The following is a 25,446-nucleotide window of genomic DNA, read 5'->3' on the forward strand; positions in this document are numbered from 1 at the left end:
TCCGAACGCCGGTACCCGGCAATGAAAAAGGCGCCCCGGGACTTCTGCAGCACTACTGTGCACTTGCATGGAGAATACGTAACGCCAACGAGGAATCTGCCATGCGAGTGTTTGCCGAGAAGAAGGGGCTGGCTGAAAAGCTGGCACGCAGCTTTAGTAAGTTTGAGGCCACTGTCGTGTTGCTAGGCCGCTGCAGCATCCAACGAAAATAACACTTTTGTCATGCAAAGTGAATAAATACTGCATGTTTTTTTACCCCTTTCATCGCACTCTCTTTGAGTTCCGTATTTCGTTTTCGACAGGTAAATGGGCGATCTCATGCTATTTCGGTTAAACAGTACTAGCGTTTAGTAATTACTTTTTCCGAGCTCCGGCCAAATACGGTTTAACAAGGTTTCACTGTAGAGACTTCGACGCCTACGGCGACTGTGATATGCCATCGCAACGATTCAATCTTTTATTCTTCTAAATTCTTGGACGTTTCAATATTATTTCTCAAGTTGTGTAGCACTGCATGTTTATCTATCTTCTCAGCGTGCGATTTCCTGCTGCTTCTTTTTTGTAATCCAGTACATTAATTCATAACACAAACATATGACCAAGTGCCATATGCCTTTTTTTAATGTGATTCTTACCACTCCCTTTCCATATTGATGAACTTGATGATGTGTGGTGTTTTATGGCGCAAGGGCCAGGTTTGGCCAAAGAGCGCCATGAAAAGTGGTAATGTTGACGATGTATTATGGAAGATGTGACTTGGCTGTAAAGTGGCCTAAAAATAGTCGCTGTAAAGTGCGTAAAATCTACGTGCTCTAAAATTATGGCGATGACTAATGATGAATACTATGAACATTAAAATCCATCGTAGAGGAATGATGCAAAATAGAAAATATATAAGATGGTAAAATTACTTGGAGCACTGCTGCCTCGCCAGAGCCCTTGAAACACAAGAGCCTAGAGGCATGTGCTGTACGAAAGAGCTATCACAGCGGCATCCTCTGAAGAGAGGACCCGCTACGAACATGTGGGGCTAACAACATGCAAGACAACATCTTTCAGAAAACTTAGGACTGTGTTGGTGTCAAATAAAGGTTCTGGACCGAGTAGCATTACGGGATGTAGGGGGATGTGCTGCTGGTATGCTAGAGAAAAATGTTTCCTTCTCTTAGATTCGGCTGCCCGACACTCCAGGAGGACGTGGGAGGACGGTCAGCCTCTCCCCGCATCTACCGCAGGTTGGAGGATCATTTTCAGTGAGAAGAAAGTTATGCGTGCCAAACGTGCGTCCTATTCTGAGGCGACAGAATAGGACATCTGTTTGCTGTGATTTTGTTACGGAGGGCCAAGAACCTAACTGTGGCTTTATCACGTGCAGTTTATTATTTACTTCTGCGTCCCACGTACGTTGCCAGTGGTTTCGCAGTTTTCTTCTTAAGAAAGGCTTCAGGTCTGTGAAAGGGACCGAAGCAGTAGGACTAACTACATGCAATGAAATGGATGTGGCCATCTGGTCCGCTAGTACGTTTCCCTCAATGCCCCTATGTCCAGGCACCCAACATATAATCACATGTTGGTTAGATATATATGCTTTACACAGTACGGAGTAGAGTTCATTAATTACCGGATTTTTGTGGCTACAGAAAGACATCAAGGCCTTCACAACACTAAGGGAGCCCGTATATATAACTGATTTCTGGAGTTTTAATTTATTTATATGCTTTACGACCGACAGCAGTGCGTAAGCCTCAGCCGTAAAGATACTAGTTTCCGGATGCAGTACGTCGGTTTCCGAGAAGGATGGACCGACGGCTGCATAGGACACCCCGTCGTGTGACTTCGATGCGTCTGTGTAGAACTCCGTGCAGAAGTATTTGTGCTGGAGTTCCCGGAAATGTATTTGGATTTCAATCTCTGGAGCGTGTTTTGTAACTTGCATGAAGGATATATCGCATTTTATCAGCTGCCACTCCCAAGGAGGTAGCAGCTTGGCTGGATGCATTGGGCGAAGCTCGAGGATTGAGACATGCATTTCATCACTAAGCTCCCTCACACGCAGCGAGAAAGGCTGTCTTACGGAGGGACGATTATGAAAGAGTGTAGCATATGTCATATCGTTAATGGTATTAAAACACGGAGTTGAGGATTAGAGTGGACTTTCAAAAAATATGTTTGGCTGATGTATGTTCTCTGCAGATGAAGTGACCACTCATTTGATTCTGCATATAAGCTTTCAATAGGACTTGTTCTGAAAGCTCCAGTGGCCAGTCGGATTCCTAGATGGTGGACCGGATCTAGCATCTTTAGCGCGCTCGGGGCTGCAGAATGGTAGATCACGGCACCGTAATCCAACCGTGATCGGATGAGGCTCTTGTAAAGATTCATTAAACATTTCCTGTCGCTGCCCCACGTTGTGTGGGATAACACTTTAAGTAAGTTCATTGTTTTTAAGCATTTGACCTTGAGGTACTTTATGTGTGGAATAAAAGTTAATTTCGAATCAAGTATGATGCCTAAGAACTTGTGTTCTTTGTTCACAGGAATTCGCTGACCATACATTTCGATACTGGGTTCTGCAATGAGGCCTCTCTTTCTTGTGAAAAGCACACAAGAACTTTTGTTGGAGTTAACTTTAAATCCATTTTCTTCTGCCCATTTGGACACTTTGTTCAAGCCCTGTTGAACTTGCCTCTCACATACTGTAAGGTTGCAGGATTTGAAACTTATCTGTATGTCGTCTAGGTAAACAGAATAAAAAATGGCTGGCGGTAATGAAGCACGAAGGGTGTTCATTTTCACGATGAAGAGCATGCAGCTAAGTACACCTCCTTGAGGTACACCAGTTTCCTGTATAAAAGGTCGCGACAATACATTGCCGACTTTCACGCGGAATGCACGGTTGGACAAATAGCTTTCTATTAGGACGAGCATATTGCCACGGATGCCAATTCCCGACAAGTCTCTCCAGATTCCATAGCACCACGTTGTGTCGTACGCCTTCTCCATATCGAGGAATACGGATAGGAAATATTGTTTATGTAGAAAGGCGTCGCGAATGCTTCCCTCAATGCGCACAAGTTGATCGGTTGTGGACCGCCCTTCTCTGAAGCCACACTGAAAGGGATAGAGGATATTGTTGAGTTCAAGGAAATGTACAAGTCTGCGGTTAACCATTTTTTCAAAAAGCTTACAAAGACAATTTGTAAGAGCTATGGGACGGTAACTTGCCGCCAAGGAAGGGTCTTTACCCTGCTTAAGAACAGGGACCACAATCGCTTCTTTCCATGTGGATGGGAGGTATCCGGTAGCCCAAATAGCGTTGAAAAGCGTGAGTAGTGTAAGTTTGGTGCCAGTGTGTAAGTTTCTGATCATTTCGTACATGACTCTATCAGGTCCCGGTGCAGAGCTTTTGCATGTGGTCAAGGCAGCTCTCAACTCAGCAATACTGAACAGCCGGTTATAAGGTTCATTCTGTCTGGATTTCCGTATTATTGGCTTACATTCTTCTATTTGCTTGTATTTCAAAAAGGATTGCGAATAATGGTTTGAACTTGACACGCTCTCGAAGTGTTCTCCAAGTGAGTCTGCCTGATCTTTCAGTGTTTCACCTTGTGTGTTCACCAAAGGAAGTGAATATGTTTGTCGCCCTTTTATACTATTAACCCTGTTCCACACTTTGGCCTCATCTGTATAGGAGTTGATACCAGATAAAAACTCTCTCTTCTGACCTGTCGGCGGGTTCGCCTTAATTGGGATTTTACTTTTTTTAAATTGATAAGATTCTCCGCAGTGGGGGAGGCGCGTAGCAACCCCCACGCTTTGTTTTGTTTCTAACGAGCGATCCTACAATCGTCATTCCACCACGGGACAAGCCGTTTGCATGCCAATCCATTTACTTGTGATATACATTTAGTTGCGGCATCTATTATGAAGGCTGTAAAATATTCCACAGCAGCATCAATTCCTAACGAGGACATGTCATCCCATGATATACTCGTTAAGTTTCGGAATTTCTCCCAGTCTGCTGTCTCAATCTTCCACCTAGGAGCCTGTGGTGGATAATCGTCTTCTTTAAGTGTTCTTAATAGTAAGGGGAAATGGTCGCTTCCGTAAGGATTGTTCGTAACTTCCCATTCGAGTTCAGGCAGTATGGACGCGGAAACTATGCTCAGATCAATTGAAGAAAAGGTATTGTTTGCAAGACAGTAATATGTGGGTTTCTTCTTATTCAGAAGGCACACACCAGAAGAAAAAAGGAACTGTTGAACAAGACGACCTCGCGCATCTATACGAGAGTCGCCCCACACGGAGCTGTGCACATTGAGATCGCCAAGAACAACATAAGGTTCTGGCAATTGATCTATAAAGGATTGGAATTCATGTTTCGTGAGTTTGTAGTGTGGGGGTACGTAAAGGGAGCAAATGGTGACGAGTTTATTTAGAAGAACAGCTCGAACCGCCACTGCTTCGAGGGGCGTTTGTAGCTGTAAATGCTGACAGGAGATACTTTTATGAATTAAAATGGCAACACCGCCTGATGATACGACAGCATCATCGCGATCTTTGCGAAAAGTAACATACTGTCGAAGAAAGTTTGTGTGTTTGGATTTTAAGTGTGTTTCCTGTAAACACAGCACTTTTGGATTGTGTTTTTGGATAAGCTCTTGTACGTCATCAAGGTTCCTAAGAAGACCTCTGACATTCCATTGAATTATTTGTGTATCCATATTGAAAGTAAATAAGTGCTGTGTGTATGGAAACGGAGGTGACGCCTTAGGTTACAGAGCTCTTTCGAGGACCTGTAACGGGGGTTCTGCCCTTTCTGGAGCGTTCGAGGGAGCCTCGCCGCTCCTTAGGCGTTTGGTGCGCCTTGAGGACAGGTGTAGTGTCCATTGCCTCCTGTGAGGCGCCGGACACGTGCTCTTGCAAGCGAGCAGTTACAAGGGAGAGTCCTGCCTTGGAGGGCAAGACCCCTGCGCCCACCAGCTCGGAGGTCAATGGGGATCGCCCTCTTTTCTGAGGGCGATCAGGTAGTGGAGGGAAGGAAGTAGCCATGTGTGGATGTGTAGTTTTCGGCAGCAACGCCAGCCACCCACCATGGAGTCCAACAAGGGGACGCTGCAGGACCTGAAAAACAGGGCCTGCAAACGCCAGCTGTACGTTGCCACTATAACCCAATATGACATAACCAAGGTTGGCTACTCACACAAGGTTAACCCTTGCTGCCAGGAAGGTCGGAAGTAATAAAGAAATGAGAAGGAGACAGGAAAGGTGGAAAGTAAGGAAAAGACGAAGGTTGTAGGGAGAGAGAGACAGGAAAAGGCAACTACCGATTTCCCCCGGGTGGGTCAGTCCGGGGGTGCCGTCTACGTGAAGCAGAGGCCAAAGAGGTGTGTTGCCTCCGCCGAGGGGCCTTAACGGTCCGAACACCCGGCATTGGCTGAACCCCCAGGATCCTCCTTTCCCCGGACACGGCTAAGCCGCGCACGGCCACATGCGGGAGGGTCCAACCCTCGTGTGCTCGGGTACGTGGTGTCGATTTTGGTGAACTTGCCAGAATCAAGAAGTGCATAGACCAAATAAAGTGTCATAACATTAGCCGGGCAGCGGGTGCGGGCAAGCGTCTCAGTGCACGTTTTCTGCTACTCACCGAACATCGCAGTCCCGACGCCGTATCAGAAATCTTCCTCGCATCTGTGCTTGCTGCATACCCGAGTTGTAGCCGATGGCTGTTTGCCAGTTCTAAGTTTCGCGAGCCGAGCTTCACACAGCTTCTTGTCCTGCAGCTACGTGTGAATAAGGCTGACACCAGGCACCGTTGCGTACGTCCGGCACTGTGGCACCGTGCAGTAGCCTACCATGCTGCACGCCTCCATAAGCAGCCAGTACCTATTATAGTGCTTTCAAATGCTGTCACGCAGATACCTAAGGCGGGAAAGCCTCAACATTTAACCAGAACAGCAGCGCAGGTGGGACTTGAAATTTTCGTTTTCAGTTTGCTTCTGCACTTCTGAAACAGCCGACGCGGCCGCTGTGTCCGCGTGATCCCTCATGCCGCGTCACACCAACGGTGGCGCCAGCTTTTCCATTGGTGGAGCTTACCCCCAATAAGGCCTTTCAATAAATTTTAATGACGCAAATTTTGTACTCGTCCTATCACCAGTTCATGTTGTTTTCGTTTTGTTCATAGTTTTGGATACAGTGAGTTTTACAAAGCAACCTCTTCCCCTCTCCTTTTTGGCTATGTCAATTTTTTTCTAAATAAGGATGGCAACCTTGCATATGAAGCATGTCAAATGTGTTGAGAGTTTTCGAGAGAGGGTAAAGAAAGGGAAAGACATGAAGGGGAGAGCTGAATGGTGGGAAGCAAAGCCAAAGAAAAATGAAATTAAAAAAAGTTGCTTTTTTTCATGTGACAGCTACCCCTGTCATTAGGATCCTGTGCTCATGACGCCAGGATTCTGGTGCTCCTGGCCCACGCGAGCTCGTGTTGTTCAAGAGTGCAACAAAGTGACAGTTTCCTCACCTCGCATCCATCGGTGACGCAGGCCAGCCTGGTCACAATCTCCTGTGCCTCGTCAGCATCCGAGTCACGCGCCCGAAGCACCACACACTCCCCCTGGTGGTAGAAGAGCTTCAGACTGCAACCGAGAGCGACATCACAGGGTGGGTGTCAAAGTAACGACCATGGACTAATCCGTAACTTCGTGCAGGAAGAAGGCGTCCGGTTTTCAAATATTCTACTAAGTACCGTATATTGCGGAATATAGGTCGAGGTTTTTTCAAAAAAATATTACTAAAAGTTCACCCCTCGACTACCGGCCCTTGGCACAACATGAATAGTCGCCTGGCAACATGTAGGAGCGCAGGCCTTTCGGCATCCGCATCGTTATCGCCCCCTTGCTGACCAACGCGGCCCAACTTGCGGGCGCCGCGTGGTTCTTTATTCTATGGCGCGGTGCACCCGGAGCTCAAAGACAGGGTGAATATTTCGTCCGCGAGCATCGTGCCAGATCTTTGCCAGTGACAGCATAACTCATCCGCATCAAAGCTATTGGGATCGCCCGAGAATCTGGACTGCCCAAGGAACAATTCAAGGGCTCCATTTATTGGGTTCGCCGCTGCATGCGACGCAAGGGATTCGCACTTCGACGGCACACATCAATCTGCCAGAAGCTGCCAGAGCCATACGAGGACAAGCTGGTCGAATTCCAGCGCTATGTTATCCGTCTCCGGCAGCAGCATGGCTACATGTTGGGACAAATCGGCAACGCGGATGAAATGCCGGTGTGGTTCGACATGCCGTCGCCCACCACAGTGTGCGAACGCGGCGCAAAAGAAGTCAAGCTTCTTTCTACGGGGAACGAGCATTCACGCTTCATGGTGATGCTCACATGTACTGCAGACGGCAGAAAGCTGCCCCCATACATAATATTCAAGAGGAAGACGCTGCCGAAAGAGGCTTTCCCGCGGGATGTCGTTCATGTGAATGCAAAGGGCTATATGGACGAGGCCCTCATTCTCAATTGGATTAAGACCGTCTGGAATCGGCGACCCGGCGCACTCCTGCGGTGTCCGAGCATGCTCGTCTTGGATGCCTTTCGTGGGCACTTGACCGCCGGTTTGAAGCAGGCACTCGCGACGGGAGGACGGAACTCGCCGTCATTCCGGGAGGCATGACGTCAACACTTCAGCCATTGGGCATTGTGCTCAACAAGCCCTTTAAAGACCGTGTATGTGAACAATATAATCATTGGATGGCCGGCGACAACCCGATGACCCCAACCGGCCGGCTGCGCAGGCCGCCTCTCGTCACTGTTGCCACATGGGTGTCGCAGGCTTGGCGCTCGCTGCCCGACGATATGGTGGTGCGGGCATTCAAGAAGTGTTGCATTAGCAACTCCTTGGACGGCACCAAGGATGACATGTTGTGGGACGCAACCAGTGAAAAGCAGTCGTCTTCGGACGAGAGTTCAGACAGCTCAAACGAATGAGCAGGTGACAAGTCTGGCGGCACCACTAAATAAAACGAAGTTTTGTGCCTTATAATTTGATGTTGACTTCTTTGCTTCAATGTAAGGGGGTCGACCTATATTCCGCTTCGACCTATATGCCGCATTATACGGTAGCTGCTCAAAAAGTGGAGTTTGGAAAAGTTAAATATTAAGTAACAAGAAGAATAATGACACCTTAGGGACTCAATTTCCAGTCAAGTAACGATCCTATGAAGCCTACGAACAATAACGTTAAGAGGATAGGAGAAATTAAAGCCTTCCTTTTAAATAGAAAATGAAAGCAGCTCCCAAAATGAAAAATGAGGGTTGTGTTTGCAACAACCTTAATATTTGCAATAGCAAAATAAGAATTAAGGTGGAACAAAAACGCAACCTTGTTGCCTGCACTTGCTATAAGAAACAGCCATTTTTTTTTCTTTCAGAGTAACCGAGTTTTATTCTCGGGAGCGAGGAAAAACCAGTTCTCATGCACTTACAGAACACACAAGGCATTCTCTTAACATTAACACCCTCTGAAATAGGTGGCAGTCCCCGAGACTTGGTACTTTGCTGAAGGAACGACACAAATTTCCTTCTTCAACCTGCCATGCCCAATACCAAGTTCACAGTTCGCCAAAGATATCCCAGTGGTAGAGTGCCCTTTCGATGCGCATCGGCACTGCAACCAAGCAGCTTCTCAATGCAAAGAGTTCTGCCGGCGCCATCAATGCATCACCTGCTGCTGTGCGAGGACCACCCGAGCACCGCAGCAGTCGCACAGCCAAAAACTGGCTCGCCAGTCCCGTCGTCCAGCAGCACGAGTGAGCTGGCCGAGATGCCAAGGGTGCAGTCACACACGCAGCCTTGGCCTTGGTCTTCCACCTGCAGTGATTGGTCGGGTGACACAGTTACACCACGCGCTTGCAACATCCAAGCAGGCACCACACACGGAACTGGGAAAATAACTGTCTGCCTATATAATACATTCAATTTCACATGGCACAGTGAAGCACAAACAGTTGTCATAAAATCTAAGCAGTCACACACGTCACACACGTGATCGAAGCCCCTAAAACTGAACTGCTGTACTGAGGGGATACAAGATGAGGCGGCTGAAGTGGGGCTCTGTAAGCGCCCATTAAGTTTTATATACACGGAGTTGTTATGGGTGTCAGTCTTGTCATTCGTTTCCCCGAGGGCTAATACCAGCGATAATGGTGGCACTACTTCGTTCGAGCCGATAATGAAAGGTGACAAGAATTGAAAACAAAATGCATCCTAACATACGGTCCCGAGATATGAGAAACCCTTTGCCAGCCCACCTAATCCAGACAGTTTATTTTGGCTGTCGTTAACAAAAATCTGAGCCTGAAACACTCTGTGCATCACGTTTTCTGTAACTACTGTCAAACTGACTGCAGCAAATGAGGTAGTAGATGTGTGGCCACGGTTTTACTCACCTGAACTGACCACGAGATGGCGCCACGCACGAAGGCATCCGGCACGAACCTTGGCCGTGGTTTCTCCTTTTTGCGAGATCCAAAGCTCAAAAGGGCTGTAAAGATTGCACAAGGAACTTCATAATTTAAACTACACGTGCCCCTGTTTGAGAAATAATATATGCTCTAGCAGCAGAGAATATGAGGGAGCCCCGACTGATTGAATTGTGGGGTTAAAAAGTAACACCGGAGCTTTGAGAGATGCCGTAATTTTTACCACCTAGAGTTCCTTAATATGCACATGAATCGAAGTACAGTGCAGTCCACTGTTAAAGAGAATGTTAAAGCGTGGCGCCTACTTTGTTGGCCCTCCAGCTACAAGTGCCAGCTTAAGCTTTGTAAATGCGCTGCGGAGGTGTGCAGAAAGGTGCCTGCGCCACAAATCGAAAGTCTGCTGCAAATTCATGTGATCCCACACTTGCGAGAAAACAAATTTCCCCCATGATTCTGCAAATGTGCATTCCTCTTAAATGCCACTGCACTGCACATGAGCATTTTTGCATTTCACTCAAGTCAAAACACAGCTGCTGCACTTAGGAATCGAACCCACTGCCTCATGCTCCAGAGGAACCCTGTAATACCATATAAACGAGAATACGGGACAGGTCGACCCCTTACCTTGAATTTAAAAAAGAATCACCGAAACACATTTTCACAACGGGGCACGTCACCAGTTGTGAGTTCGTCCTCTGCACAAAGCTTGCAAGAGTGTCCTCAGGCTGTCGAGGCATGGTATGATGCCAACAAAATTATATTTAAATGGGTTGCATGGTGATAGTTTTTCCTTCTTGTGCCCACCAAAAACGCTTCAGTGGTGCTGAGTGGCCATGTTGCCATTCGCTTAGGCAAAGCCTGCAACTTTAACCTTAAGTGCCATTTAAAACTACCTCTACATGCTGCTACTCAATGCCCACCAGACAAAAAACAAAAAGCAAATCACGAAGTTGATCGGAAGAATTCACACAAGACACAGTGGGCAGGTTAAGTTAAAGAGCTGGATATAACTTAATAAATAAACTTCACAGCCAAAAGGGACTTCCGGTGCACGACAAGGGAGCGCGCTCTAAGCACTCTAACCTGGGAGAAGGTGTGTGGGAGCTCGTGCCTGCTTTGGCTCGAGTGCTCTGGCAAAGCCATGTATTTGAGCATGTGGCTTTGCTGTTCTGAGTGCAGTAACTGAATGCACCCAGAGACAAGAAAAAAAAATGCCCACCATCACATTTGGATGTTGGTAACGCTATGGCTATGCATTTGCCAACATGCACACTGTAGGTGCCCAGACAAGGACTAAAATTCTCCTAAAGACCGCCATATAAGAAGAGGGCTGACTTTAGCATGCTTTCTTAAAGAAAATATCTCGATTTGTATTTCGGTATTTATGGCATCTTCTTTGTCGCTGTTGTATTAACCTTGACCAACACGGGTCAATGAAACAGAGGGCTAACCTGTACCCACAACTCAAGGGCACTCCCTAGCATAGCAGGACTAGCTGCTTGTAGTGCAATGAATGCTGCCTGCTGTTCTTGAACTACGCCATATGGTGAGATACGGTGTTCAAAGTGAAGAGGGTGCTACTTGACTGTGGCCAAGTTGCCATGGCAATATGTCTTTCCGCTTAAAGGGAGAGTCTACTCTGTTTCAAGGGCCTACTACTTGGTAGCGCAATAGAACGCCTTCCACTTGAAGTTTCTAAACATGCAGTTGTTCCTTTGGAAAGCAAGTAGAAATTTTTAAAACAGAATTTTTCAATCCATGTAGTCTCTGCTTAAAACTGTGTACGGTCGTCTGCAACGCCGGTCACTGAACGTGATGGCAATGCCATGCCGGTAAAAGTGAGAAAGTGGAAATGTTTACACAGGAATGGTTGCTTTGTGTTATACAGTCGACTTTCGTTAATTTGACCCTAACAGTACTGATGAAGTTGATTGAATTATCCAGAAGGTCAAATTAAACAAGATGCAGAAAAATGCAAAAAGAACACTGCCAATTCGTTTGGTACAGCAGTAAATGAGAGCCACCGACAGGCCCCTTTCATGTCAAATTTCAATAATGCTATCCTCTCCAGCTGCAGTACTAGACGACTGTTGCTGGAGGAAGCTTTCGGGAAATTAAACCCATCTAAACATGAATCATCACGATGTGTTTTTAGAAGAGGTGGACAAATACCGAATAGTAGATTTCAAACCAAATATCGAATCAAATCAAGAAAGAAAAGCCAAATATCAAATCCAATATCAGAAAATACTACACAAACTTTCCCCCTTACAATTTTCGGGCAAAAGACAAGCAGCTGCACATGCTCAAGAGGATTCCCACATTTCTTCCCGCTAATGTCGAAGGAATAGCAAATTTGCCTTAAGTACCAATGAGGTTCTCAGTTTAATAATAAGCTGTACTTTACTTAATGGTAATCTATTTGTGACTCGATCACCAATCTGCGTGTCACCTTCATTGACAGTAAAGAGCAGGTGCCGTCTACGCTGTTCTCATCGTCACGTTTGGCGTGATTTATGACCTGTCAAAGATTCTGAAATGTGGAAGGCTAGGGCAAGTTTGCATGACGCGCACGCGCGCAAATTTGCTGCAGACTCCAATTAATTAAACACGTGTGCACCTGTAGTTCCCTGTCACAGTCCATAAAGGCTTCCACTGGGGCTATTTTGCATGCATCATTCAGTTTACTGCGCTATATGTTGCACAAAGGATGCATTGTCTTTTGTGTAACAATAGAGTGCAGTAAACAGAATGATGCTGTCACCGTATGAGCACCGAGATGCCTAGAGCGTTGCACAATGCGGGTTCCCAAAAGTCAGCTTCGCCGCATACAGCGGTGTTACGCGGTCAAGCATGTGCAATGTAGTGCACAGAAGCACAAGAATGCAAAGGGGCCACTCCGACAGGACATAAAATGTGGTGCTTAATTATACATGTGCACACCCGCCATCTCCTGTTACAGTACGGGCACCAAGATGCCCAATAATTGTACTGTCAAGGCTTCGAAGCTATTTTGAAAGTGACTGTGGTGATTTAAGCTTTGAGAGCACTTAAAGGCGTGCATGCGTTTTCGACTGCCCAATTTTTCTGGCGTTCTTGCATTCCCTAGCGAGTCTGAAAAATCAGACGCTGACTCTGTATTGGTTTAATGCTAAACGCATTATTGTAAACAGCCATCGTGAGACAGGTTCTGTCAAATTTATTAAGACATAAGAATGACTTGAGTGAATTTTATTTACAACTGTAAAAAATTTGTTATGCTAGTTGACCCACATATTCAAAAACAAATTATGTACAGTTAAACCTCAACATAATGAACTTGAATATAATGAAATCCTCAATATAAGAGTACCCAACTTATCATAACTTCTTGCCCAAGAACATCATGTATTCAGAAACTCAATATAACGAATTGCATTTATACACCACTTCAATATAACAAAATTTCCCTGCCACTGCAAAGCAATACTGAGACAATAAATGGAAACTTCTGCGGACGCAGATGGTCAAATGGCTGAATCACAAAAGGCTGTTTGCGAATGCACCTCTCAAATCGTGTTCCGCGCGACCGTGAATGACCACCGAAGCGGAGCCGCATCAGGTTTCTTATAAACTAGAGGTGTGAGAATACTCGAATGTTCGATTTCAAATTAAATAGCGAACGTTCGAATAGTTCAATTCGCGAACCAAATGTCTAATATTAGATTCCTTGAACATTCGGTTTTTTGGCTACTATTCCGTATGTTCTATAAATGACCCAGCGCTGGTCGGTGCCTTTACACGCACAGCGGTCCCACGGCACGCATAGATAAAAGGTCCGACCAGGTCGATCAGACCAAACAAAATCATGAACGCTACGCAGACAGAGGGAACAACAAAAACAGTGTGTAGAATGGGCCGTTTCATTACCGGAAGGCACGCTGATCATATCGAATACGCATGTTCAGTGTTCAGTTCAGAGCTTTCTTGCCACATGCGAGCACATGTACGAACTTGGCATGCATGCTCTCAGTAGTTGCGGGACCGCGTACTGGGATGCGTTCTAAAGGCCGTCAATATGACCCATACACGCGATCTTGCGACTGGTCCCTGATGGGCCACCCATAGGAACATATTAGTGACAAGCTTTATGGAATCGTGATTAGTGACAAGCCAGTTATGCCATAAGCCAGCAGCGAATTTTCGTCATGGCCCCACCACTAGCCCACTGTCTAGCCAGTCGGTGTGGATGACTGAAGTTAGCTTCGTGCTGAATCAACACAGATCTACTCCCAGCCCTCATAAAGCTGACTAACTGCCTTGCCAATGAAAGCGAGTGTACGGCATGACCCTTGTTAACAGTCGCTATGTTTGCGAAACAAATGGCGTTCTCATTGCAGACGCCGTTCCCAGGCACACAACGGTCTCTTCTTGTTGATTTGAGCGACCGATCGCGAGACTCTCTTTGAATTCACATGGTGGATTTGAAAATATGCCATGTTACTATTGTGCAATCACCCCCAACTCGAGATGCATTTACCGTATTTACTCAATTCTAACGCGCCCTCGATTGTAACTCACACCCTTTTTCTGCGACCAAAAAAGAAGAAAAAAGGAAATGCTCTCTAACGTAACGCGCACCTGTTTGCCGTGACATAAAAAAAGAAAAGTCCTTTACAGTACCGCGCACCTCATTCTTCCATACAGAAATACAACTTTTTCTCATTTGGAAAAAAACAGATTTACTACCAATGCACTAAAGTTGCGACAAATAAAAAAAGTTGCAGTTTCATCCAAAAGGCGAAGCGTCAATTACGATAGCAAATTAGTAGACAGCTATACAAAAAGTAAGGATAGTAGTTATATTAACCATATGAACTTTTAAACATTCGCTTACTAGCTAAATTAACAAGCATGGTGTCACGCGCACACAAGCAAACGTGAACACATCTCCCTCAATGACCACAGAAACTCTATATTAAAACGCTGGAGCAAGGAAGTACGGTAGCAGGAGCGAGGGAATTAACCTTTGTGCAGCCTCTCGCTTCAACGCATCTAAGCGACGAGAACACAGCACGGTGCGCCTAGATGCATAGACTCTTGTCTCCACTGCAGATCGCTGCTACGTGCGGCCATGCCATACGTAGCAGCCACCTGTGTAGAACGCCTCTCCTGTTTGCGTCAGTCCTGCACACAACTTTCAGGAACTTTCAGTTCCATCCATCTCCGCACACGTGATCGCTTTCCTTTCAATTGCGCCATCGTGATGAACTCTGCATGTCTTTGGAGTCGGCACTTCCATGCTGATAGAGCAAACGCAAAAAATGGGCAACGGTCGGTACACTAACCTAAGCCAAAGGAAGCATTGCCTAAGCACATGTACTGCAACACAAGGAGGAAGCTACAGCAGCTAGGCTCGAAGCGCGTACGAGGCGGCCAGTTTGCAATGCCGATGGCGATAAGGTAACGCAGATTTAGGGTCGTACTCGATTCTACTGCGCACTCAATTTTTAGACCCATTTTATCAGAAAAAAGTCCATGTTAGCTTCGAGTAAATACAGTATATGAACGGCAAATGGGCACGGAAAAAAAAATGTAATAGGGGAGGGGTTCTGCACGAACATGCTTTTGGCCTCCCAATTTGAGAACGGTTTACCGTGGGCACAGGCCGTGGTCGACCCATGCGGCACTGATGCCTGCGTGGAGCAGTGCCGATTGTCACGTGATACACATTTCCCGGTTTTGTCCATCATGAAGATTAGCCTTAATGAGCTGACAACTTACAGAAACCACTTGCCATGAAGATGAAAACACTCGTTTCCTGGAAGGAAACTGGAAAGCAAAACTTACTATGCAAGAGAAGACTGCCATTAAGCACAGTATGGCCAACTATTAAACTGAAAACCTCATTGGTATTTAGGACAACTGTGCTATTTCTTCAGCTTCACAGGGAAAAAAAGCACTTGATTCTATTTGACAGACGTTCTATCTATAAAAAATATTTTCCAGACCATCGTATAGAAACCGAGTTGCTATCTGTGGTGGAATACTCATTTGGCAATTTAATTAAATAAGAATAGAGCATACTATACATTTTGGTTCTTAGGTATGTAAGTTAGTGATAGCTAGTAATATTCTTGTTACATAATTTGAGGAGCCTCCCAAGCCCATGCAGCACTGTATTTTCCTGCCCTAAATTTGTAAGCATTGAATTTTGTGATAGATTTTCTGATATTTGATATTGAGTTCAACATTTGGGTTTTATTTCTTGATTCGATTCAATATCTGATTCAAAATCTGCTATTTGGTATTTGAACACTCCAAGCGTAAAGTCCAAATGCGATAAGACCCCATCACGCCCTGCACGCCTCGTATTTTGGGTGTGAGTGACTTGACGGTGGCTTGACGAGTACCGTCTCCCTGTGTGAGCAAGAGGAAAAGGGGGGGGGGGAGCGAGCTTTCGGCAACGCGATAAAGAGTGCACTAGGGGGGATGAGTAGGGAGGCAGGTCGGTGCACGTCTTTTTTAGTGCAGTCATGGCTGCGCATGGCACGGCTGAGCAATCATGCAGCCCTTGTACCGTTTCAGAGGTAATCTGCCACGTGCACAAAGAGTGGGCGTGCCAAGATGCTTCTGCGGCATCAAGCCTTCCCGCACGTTTAGTTCTGGAGGTTGCATGACTTCGAATTAATCTCGAAGTGAGAGGCAGACGAAGCATTTGCATTCCGCTGCTGAGGTTTTCCATGAGATAGTATTGTATTGGTGTGGGGGGACATTATCGGCCGCATACGCGAAAGCGTGGCTGGCTTCATTTAATGGATACTGCCGATGTGAAGATACTGTGAACACGGCGTGAAACCGTATCTTTCGTCGCCGACTTCCAAATCCATCAAAATTAACTATTGCTTTTTTTTTAATGCCTGATAATTGGGGTAGTTTTGTAGCTGCTTCCATGTAAAAAAATATATATATATATATTGCTGAATGCACTTATTTGCATAAAACTTGAATTTCAATACAACGAAATTTCTATAAAACGAAGCAATCTGCCAGTTTTACCGACTTTGTTATATCGAGGTTTAACTGTATATGACATTGCACACAAAGAAAAGTTGTGTTGCTATGATGCCACCAAAAATAATTTGCATGTTCTTTCTCCAAAATAAGCCACTAGGAAGAATCTAAGCCTGCAATTAAAGAAAGCGTGACCCTCATGGTTAGGAATGAAGTTTTGCAAACACAGGTCCTGCCACTTGTGATGCTAACAGAATGCTTGCATATGTTGAAGATGTTGTCAACACAGCGCTAACGGGAAAGCAAGCTTGCAGAACAAGCAAAAGGAAAATTAACAACAATGAAGATTACGAAGGACACTGTTGATCAACAAATTGTCAAGTGTAACCGTGAGCACTTGTGACCATCATAAACACACCAGGAAATCGGGCGGCAACTTACAAAATTTGGGCCCCGAGTCAAGTGTGGTGTTGGTAGAGTAGTTGGCTGCGAGGTCCTTGAGGTACTCCTGCCGCGTTCGCTGTGCCATGGTAGCAAACTTTTCAGATCGATGGGCAGCATTCTCTGCATTGATCACTGAAAGGCAATGGTGACGGAACGAGGACCGATGAGCTCCTTTCTTGGAGTCATGTAACACAGGCTCCATTTCACAATATGCGCTACACTGGCACATTACAATGTAAGCTACAAAACGTACGCTACATGTAACCTAAGTGCCACATCTCGGCAGTTCTCGAACGTCTAGCCATTACGGACACCTTAATGTGCCCTTCCTTTCTTCCTTTCTTCCTTTCTCCATTTCGAAAAGAAAAAAAAAAGGAAACAAAAACAATAGAGGTTCCAAGCCTAGCTGAGTATCAGCATTTATTGCATGAAATGAGGACATTCTACTTTTACAAAACATAAACTTAGGGCATCATCTAAAGATGAGCAAGAACTTGTCTCATGCAGCCATGATACAGCCAAATTTCGTTAATTCAAACATGCTTAATTTGAACTTCTGGTTTATTTGAACAGACGCTGTGGTCCCGTCAAAGTTATGTGTATTCCAATGGGCGAAACTGCCCGGTAATTCAAACATGCAAGCATTTGTGATGATTAATTCGAAGATACTGCACTCTGGCAATGCTCTCAGCAGTGCACCAAATAACGCAGCGGTGCCTCTGACCAGCATTCCTCTGATCCCGCCGCAGAGGAAAAGCTTAGGAGAGACCCCTCAACGTTGCACACAAGGGAAAAAAAAAAAAAAGAACCTTTAGCGGAAATTTGTACGAAGGCGTGTGCAGGTGCGCATCAACTTCTGTTAGTGATGGGTGTCCTGAACAGTCAACGACCGATTTTCCGGACCCCCAATTTTTCGAACATGCCCGATAATTTGGATGCCTTCGGGGCACCCCATAGAATCAATGTGTAAGAACATCTTAAATTTCGGACACAAAAAGCTTCGCTATACAATTTTCCGGACTTTTTGCCATGCCCTCAGGTCCGAAACAGCAGTAATTGAAGCCACCACAACTGCCATTTTGATTGTCACGCCACCTCGAGCTGGCGCTCTGGCATGCAGATCTGCTGGCAGCCGGAGCCACACAGTAGCAACGCTAGGCCTAGCTATTTCGACGTTCACTACCACGCTCCTTGCTATTCGGCACTTTTCATTGAAACAATTTGCCGCTGTTAGCAGTGGCACCGGCTCCATCTTTGTAATCCTTATCGATGGCTTCAGAGCACGGAAACATTTCTTGCACATTTTGTATGACGTACTGCATAAACAAAGCAATAAAATTGAAACTTGAAAGCATGGCGCATTGCATTATGCCGGTTCCCGAAAGTCAGCTTCGCCCCAGTACAGAAGTGATATGCGATGAAGCATACCGAAAGTTCGAAGGGGCAATTGTCGCGAGACATATGTTTTCTTAAATTATACACGCGTGAACCTGCCATCTTTTATCACGCCTAATTACTGACTGTAATTTGAAATACTTGTGAATAAATCTTCTGGAACTTTCCACTCATGTGTCAGCTTAGTGCACTGCAGGTAATTCCTCCATTCATTAGCTTCCTTTATATTAATTTGAACAAATTTTCAGGCCCCTTCAAGTGTGATTTATCAAGATTCGACTGTACGATGAGAAACCACGAGTATGGGCGCCTCCCATTTTCCAGTTAGGTGCACTACAACTTTTCAAGTAAGGAGGGTAATTAATAGCCGTGACCTAATCTAACCATCTAGTTCAAGCGAACACATTACTGAACTTACAATTTTACCAACTGGACTGACCATTTCTTATACACAGGTGCCTGGTTGAGGTAGTTACAGCAATGCTTCACTAGGCAGTCACATTCAGCCTTTTGGACACAGAGAAAAGGTGCTTGGCAAGCCAAGGGCTTCAACAGAGCAGGGCACACGATACCTTTGGCAAGAATGAAGTCGGTGAACTTCTTGGACTTTGGAAATGTGGCACCGTCGGGAATTGGAGGACCAAACACGGGGACCTCCTTGGATCGACTCACGGCAACACTGTAATGATGTTAAAATGAAAGGCAGCTTCCACGTTATTCCTTGCAAATAGTTGACTGGTTAAGTTCATAACAGATGATCAAACTCCTGAACAGGCCAATCGCAGCTTGCATGAGACTGTCAGCTAAGAGCAAACATTTCTGCATTAGCAAGCACAATTCGTGCTGGCTATTATTAAAGTGCAATCCCCACTGGGGTCACCATTGTCTAATGCTGAATGAAAACCTCTTGTCCGCTTGCTTTGTGGCCAATATGTGGAAGTCAGTCACTGAAAGTACCACAGTTCAAGCAAGGAAACATGCTCGAAACCTGCAAATGTGCTGAAACTTTGTCCATAATTTGTGTGTCTCTTCAAAGCAAAGAAAAAACTCTGTAAGGTATGGGTTCTCAAAGTGGACTCTGCGGAACCCAGGGCTTCCGCAGGCTCCTCCTTGGTGTTCCGCGAACATCTGATAAGTTTTCCCTGGTTTCATGCTCGCCAAATTGCTAAGGTGGCAAACACGAGGGGCGCTCAATCCAAGGAACTTCCATTACACGTGCCCGAGTGTCAAAAAGCACATCACAGTGCGTAAAAGGAACATACGAGCTGCGCAATAATTCCATCAGCAGCTTGTAGCCATCCAGCCTCCAAAAACAGCCAGCGTGCCTAAGTTTTTGCACTTAAATCTCGGAGGCTGTAACTTACCCTTATGCACATTGCTCCTATTTGTAGATAGGTGCCTCTAGCGGGTGCGCTGATGTATACGTCGGAGGATTAAAAAAAAAATGCATGGAGCAGTGCAACACAGTTGGTTCTAGTACGGTAGCTCAGTAAGTGCGGAGCACTGCAAATGTGCGACGCAAGAGCAAAAATGGCGCAAGCTTCCAACCGAAACGAAGCAGCACAGCCTGCATTGTCATAGTCATCTGCAGAAATCGTGCCGGACACGTGACTTACAGCAATGCTGAAACGCTTGGTGCCTAATTGTGCCATTAAAAAGCCGCTATTCCTGCATTTACCACCACACACAACACCACGCAGGTGGCTGGCCACATGCCTTCATAACGAAGTAGTCGCCATCCATAACTGTCGATCATGGAGAGATCATGGATGAATCACGGATCGTGCCACCAGTTTGATCCACAGCAGTTCCGGCAAACAGTTTCGTTTTGACTTGATGTGCGCATCAGCCACTAGCCTTCAAAACTGAGTAGTCGCCATCCATGATTGTGTTTATAGTGACCACGGTTTTGTCCACAATTGTTGCAACGAACGGTAGTTTAATTTTGACTTGTTACATGCATCAGCCGCTTGCCTTCAGAACTGCAAGGTTGCCCTCCATGACTGCATCAGTAGTGGCCATGGTGTTTTACCTGCAGCGTTTGTAATGAACAGTAGTTTCGTTCTAACTTGGTGCAATGCTGCCAAGGATCAAGAGTACCGGCTACATCGAGATGAACGGACAATCTGTTGGTGACCAGCTCGCTGGCGAAAAAATAACCAGGATGTGTACACGGTAGTGAAAAGCGTGTCTCAGAAGAAGATGCGCGCCGTGGCTGCACAAAGAAGGAAGTCGCGAGGCCTCTGCCGCTGTGAGCACTGATCAGTCACAAGATGACGAGAATTGCAGCTCCTGCACCGCTTTCCTGCAAAATAGAAGCAGGATTTGCCGATTCATTCAGTAAATAAAAGCGTGCTGGTGTAGTAAGCTGTTTATTGTTTTCTTGATACCCTCGATAATTCGACATTCGGATAATTCGGACACTTTTTTCGGTCCCATCAAATCCAAATTAACGAGGTTTTACTGCACTCAAAGTAGAGTCAACACTAATCCTAAGACCTTTTCTCATGAAATGTTATAAGTGTTCCTGTGTGTAAGCACTGAAAACTGTCATTCTTTCTGGCATGCCCGGACGCGATGCTGTCTTGTCTTGGCTCATGACGACTGCACCCGGTTTGTACCATTTGGGTTGCATGTCTCTATCAAAATAACCTACCCACCACCACCGTTGGCCCCTAACATGCTGTGTTACACCTAACCTTTCTACTAGGGAAGGGGTGGTTCCTTGGCACTTCATGGAGCTTAGCAGGGCTCCCTGGGACCAACATGTTTGAGAACCCTGAATTTGAGGGCTCGAGAACATGAAAACGACTGCACTGTGTGTTTCTGAATAATGAGCATCTTCATTTACTAGAGCCACTGTATGACCTTACATATTTGCGCAACTGATATTTAATAATTAGGCTAGAGGTAACATTCGGGCTAGCTGGTTATTCATGATTGTCAGATACCAGCGCTGTGTATGTCTCTTTGCATTTTTCCCTCGTTGTTTATATTCTGGTATTTGATGACAGTAATTAGGCAACTAAGTGCACTGCAAAAGTACAATACAGTAGTTCAATATGACTGAACGACATGCTGGAGGTCCCTATCATCAATGACGCAGAACCTTTTTTTTTTTGGTTCAAGTTAAGTTCACAGCATGTGAAACGCCCTGCACGTGCAGGTGAACATTCCTAAACAGTGGCACAAGCTGATACATTTTGGAGCAAGCAAGAACTTAGTATATAGGCAATAATTTGCAAGTAATATTTCCTATACCTTTTATAGCTAGCATAAAGCAGCAAAAATATTAACGCAATAATCGAGATTTTTTAAGTTCCAGTGGAGGTTTTAATGTTTCAGCAGTAAACATTACTTCACAGGTTCTCGGAACAGCCACTATGGACCGCATCCCCTCAGTAAGCGTTTAAGTACGGCATCCTGAAGACTCCCGACTAATAATCACGGGGTAAAAAGCACTGGTGCAGGCAGTAAGCATCATGCGAAGAGCAAAGCTTCGGCTCAGACCCCGTCTACTGCTAGCGACCGCCATCAAGCAACAGCAGGCAAACAACGCTTACCCTTATCACAGCCTGCTGGTGCTAGGTGGCCATTTTGTTTTTATTTACAACACTGCAGCAGCCTTCGAGGTGAGGATTGCAGCAACATTTGTGATAACAACATGGTACGAAAGCACGACGACAAGGCACTCTCTTATCATCGCCAAGGCAACGGTGAGATCACCTCTGGCCGGCATTTTCCTGTTCCAACTGTCCACTGGCGCGTTTGGGGAACTCGTCCACAAGACAGCAAGCGCAAATGCAGTATGTCCTGTACAGAAAACTACAACACGTGTAGCCGAGCAACTGACCTGTACCGCGTCTTGGAAGTGCAGGGTTCGATGGCGCGCACGATGATGAAGACATGCTGGAAGTGTGACCGGATGTTTTTGGGCGTGAAGGGCAGAGCTCGGGGCTCTTGGAACACGAGGGTGACGATGTCGTTGCCGATGTGACGCTTGCGCAACAGCTGCACATAAAACGCCCAGGTCACTTAATTATTCAATTCAATACACCTTGCAGCACCAAAGCAGTAGTTCGTAAATGATGGCAGCATACAAGGGCCACATTCCACATTCCACACAAGGACCACGTCCGCGGAAAAGAAAAGTTTGTGCAGTTAATGTTGACGTTTCAAGTTGTGCTGGCAGGAACACTAAGCTCCAAGCTTGGCTTGAGCAGTCAGACAAAACAGAAAATTGTCTTTCGAGAGTTTTAGCTTATGCGTAAACATGCCGTGTTGATTCATGAATGCTATCATCGAAGAAAAATTGTAAAAGGACTGCACGTTAAGACTATGTCACTAGTGACACTTTGCACGAACAGTTAGCATTGCAGTACTAGCTTGGCATGTTCTGTGGTCAAATTCCGTGTCACACGATATCGCGACATGCGTTGTTGCTGCCAAACACCTCTCAGGTAACCTGGTATTCCCCGAATGATAATGCCTTTACGAACAAGCTAAAGCTCGCTATTAAAATTAAACAAGTTCATCACCAATGTCTGATTGATGACTGCCCATGTCAAGTGATAACTACCTAATAGCTTTGCCTAGAAGCGAAGCTGGGACACTTACTGGTTGGCTCTGCTAGTTGATCTACATGGCTTATGCTTACTGTAACGTATGCACTTGTTAAAATGCACTCAGCAGCTACTCTTTCATCTACAGCTTGACCAAGCCGCAAGATGAGAAACACTGACACATTCGTTTTCCCTGCACCTACGTTTATGCAGTCGAAACCCACGAAAACGAAATTCCGCGACAATGAAATTTTCACGACAACAAAATATTTTCGTATTCCCGGTGAAAACCCACACGATTTAATGCATTTTGTGCCTCGCGACAACAAAATGTCGCCGTACTACAATTCAGCATCAACGAAACTTGCCGGAACGTAACCCTGCATATTACCTACTCGTGCAAGGCTAGCAGGCTCCAAAATATGCTTGAATGCAATTGTCTTGCACTAAAATTGTGTAAAATACCACCACACTACACTTGTGTGGGTGCCGCCATATTTGTTTACAATAAGAATCAAGTGCCGGGAGTGATTGCGTGCACTGGAAACACGTCACGGCCGCCATCTTGTTGATTGCCTGTTTGAAGCAGCACGCACGTTGCTACCGACATGTGATGACGGCTTCGCACACAGTGCAGTGCGTAATTTGCGCCTCGGTGAGAAAAAATGCACCAAAATCAAGAAAATCCTTGTCCCACGAATCCGAAATTGCAAATGGCGTTTGAGATGGCGGTCGCAGCATGGGGTGCCTCGCATCTGGCCGTGATTGAGTGATCATCCGAGAACACACTAGAATGCTCGTTTTGATGCCACCCGACAGGCATCGCATGCGGATTCGGCGCCGAACGTAGACTTGCACAAAGGAGCTATAATCTCCACTGATTGCTTTCAGGTTATGAGATACGATCCCTTTCGCGCTCGGTGTTCAGTAGACGAATGCTGTGTGGTGTGCATGGAATCTTAGTTCTGTAGTGTATCTCCCTGCCCAAAGTGGGCTTTGGGTGGACACAACACGACGCCAATGGAGGAAGTGTGGCCGGAGTGTCTGTGTAATTGCTATCACAGTAAAGGAATGAAAGGCTGTATGTTCCCAATTTAATCCACAAACATCATGGATAAAACAGCGCAGACGATGGCACAAGTGAAACAAACAACATACATAATGTGTTTGTCTTGCCTGCTTTACTGGTTCTGCTTTCTGTGCTGTTTCGCCATAATGAATGTAAACCTACTAGCCAAGCTCAGAACCTGTGTAAATCCATGAAACTGCAACTGGTTGAAAGCTAGCTGGAACTTCACTACTGTTCAACTCTGCTTTCAGCTGAGCTCTCTACCTAAAGAGAATGCACTGCTCTAGACCACTGAATCATTATTCAGTGTTTGCCTTTTCCCCTGCACATTGCAACAGCAATCCAGTTGTAATTAGAATAGTGCATTTCTAACGAAGACTGAGTTGGTGGTGTTCAAAACACTACTGTGCCTCACACAATACTGTTTTTTAGATCTTATCACAAAAAGACAAGGTAGGGATAAATTATAAAGGACTGCAAAATAAGAACTTCAGTGCTGACTAGCACTGAAGAACTGACAGAACTGACAGCCCTAGCTGTACCTTTACTCAGCTTCTGCAAGTTGTTTTCATGGGTCAGTTCTATGATCTGCACACTACAATTACTATGTTGCTATCAACCTTTCGCACGGTAGTACTTCAGATGAAGAAATGGCTTCTGCTGTTAACAGTGGCACTTAAGCCACTTAAGAGGAAGCTTTAGCTTGGGCCCAAGTCCGACGTGGCCTATCTAAATACAGTCACCAACTGATTTTCCAGACTCCAAAAATTCGAACATGCTCGATTATTCAGTCTGCTTCGCGGCACCGCCATTCTCCCCATAGACCATAATGTATAACAACTGCCGAAAGTTCGGACACCTTGCAACCTCTCGTCGGATTTTTCGGACACTCCTTGAGCCAACTCGATCGAGAGCATCATGCACCGACTCTGATCGGCGCATGGTTTGACTTGCTGAACGCCATTTTTGTTTTGAACGGAGCCTCCTTGCTGCCCCACGAAGTGGCGCTACTGGAAATCCCTGCTCATCATCATCGTTTCTGCCTGGTTCGATAGAGTGGCCCTACAGCAGTTCCGGTCTCAGCTTAGTAAGCCATGTCAAGACAATCCAGCAGTTGATTTGTTTGTTTCTTCATGCACGACGCTGAGAGTAGGCCACGTTTTTCGTTTGAGTGACTGGTGTCGGCGTGACTGCGTGGTGGTGTTTGCTTTGTGCGCTGTGTCGAAGTTGCGATGATCCAACGCAGCGTACGGAAACATTGCGTCAAATGTCTAATGGTGCCGACAGTGCCCGCGCAGACTGCGCTGGGGCATGCCGGCAAGCGGGTGCCGGGAGGCCTAGAATTTGTCGCCTTCTGATGTGCTCCCCACTGACGCCGAAAATGTTCTGCGGAGACCTGCGCAGCGGTTGCACTGCCATTCTGGTCTCATTTGACAGTTTCACAGGTGCTGACACTGCTGTACCGACATGCGCAGAACTTGACAACAGCGAGATCATTC

General features: G+C 45.9%; 1 protein-coding gene across 3 annotated transcripts in view; it reads right to left on the bottom strand.

Moving 5' to 3' along the window:
• The window catches only part of LOC142587416 (signal-induced proliferation-associated 1-like protein 2), a 194,338-nt gene that overhangs the window by 73,048 nt on the left and 95,844 nt on the right, over positions 1–25,446 (bottom strand). For all 3 annotated transcript variants that reach the window (XM_075698427.1, XM_075698424.1, XM_075698426.1), the window contains exons 10-15: positions 22,170–22,327; positions 18,889–18,995; positions 16,919–17,053; positions 9,452–9,546; positions 8,728–8,873; positions 6,524–6,638 (exon numbers count right to left, since the gene is read on the bottom strand). In XM_075698427.1, the coding sequence (XP_075554542.1) occupies positions 6,524–6,638; positions 8,728–8,873; positions 9,452–9,546; positions 16,919–17,053; positions 18,889–18,995; positions 22,170–22,327 (756 nt within the window). The remainder of the gene's footprint in view (positions 1–6,523; positions 6,639–8,727; positions 8,874–9,451; positions 9,547–16,918; positions 17,054–18,888; positions 18,996–22,169; positions 22,328–25,446) is intronic.

Source organism: Dermacentor variabilis, chromosome 7 (assembly GCF_050947875.1).
Source record: "Dermacentor variabilis isolate Ectoservices chromosome 7, ASM5094787v1, whole genome shotgun sequence".
NCBI classification, from domain to species: domain Eukaryota; kingdom Metazoa; phylum Arthropoda; class Arachnida; order Ixodida; family Ixodidae; genus Dermacentor; species Dermacentor variabilis.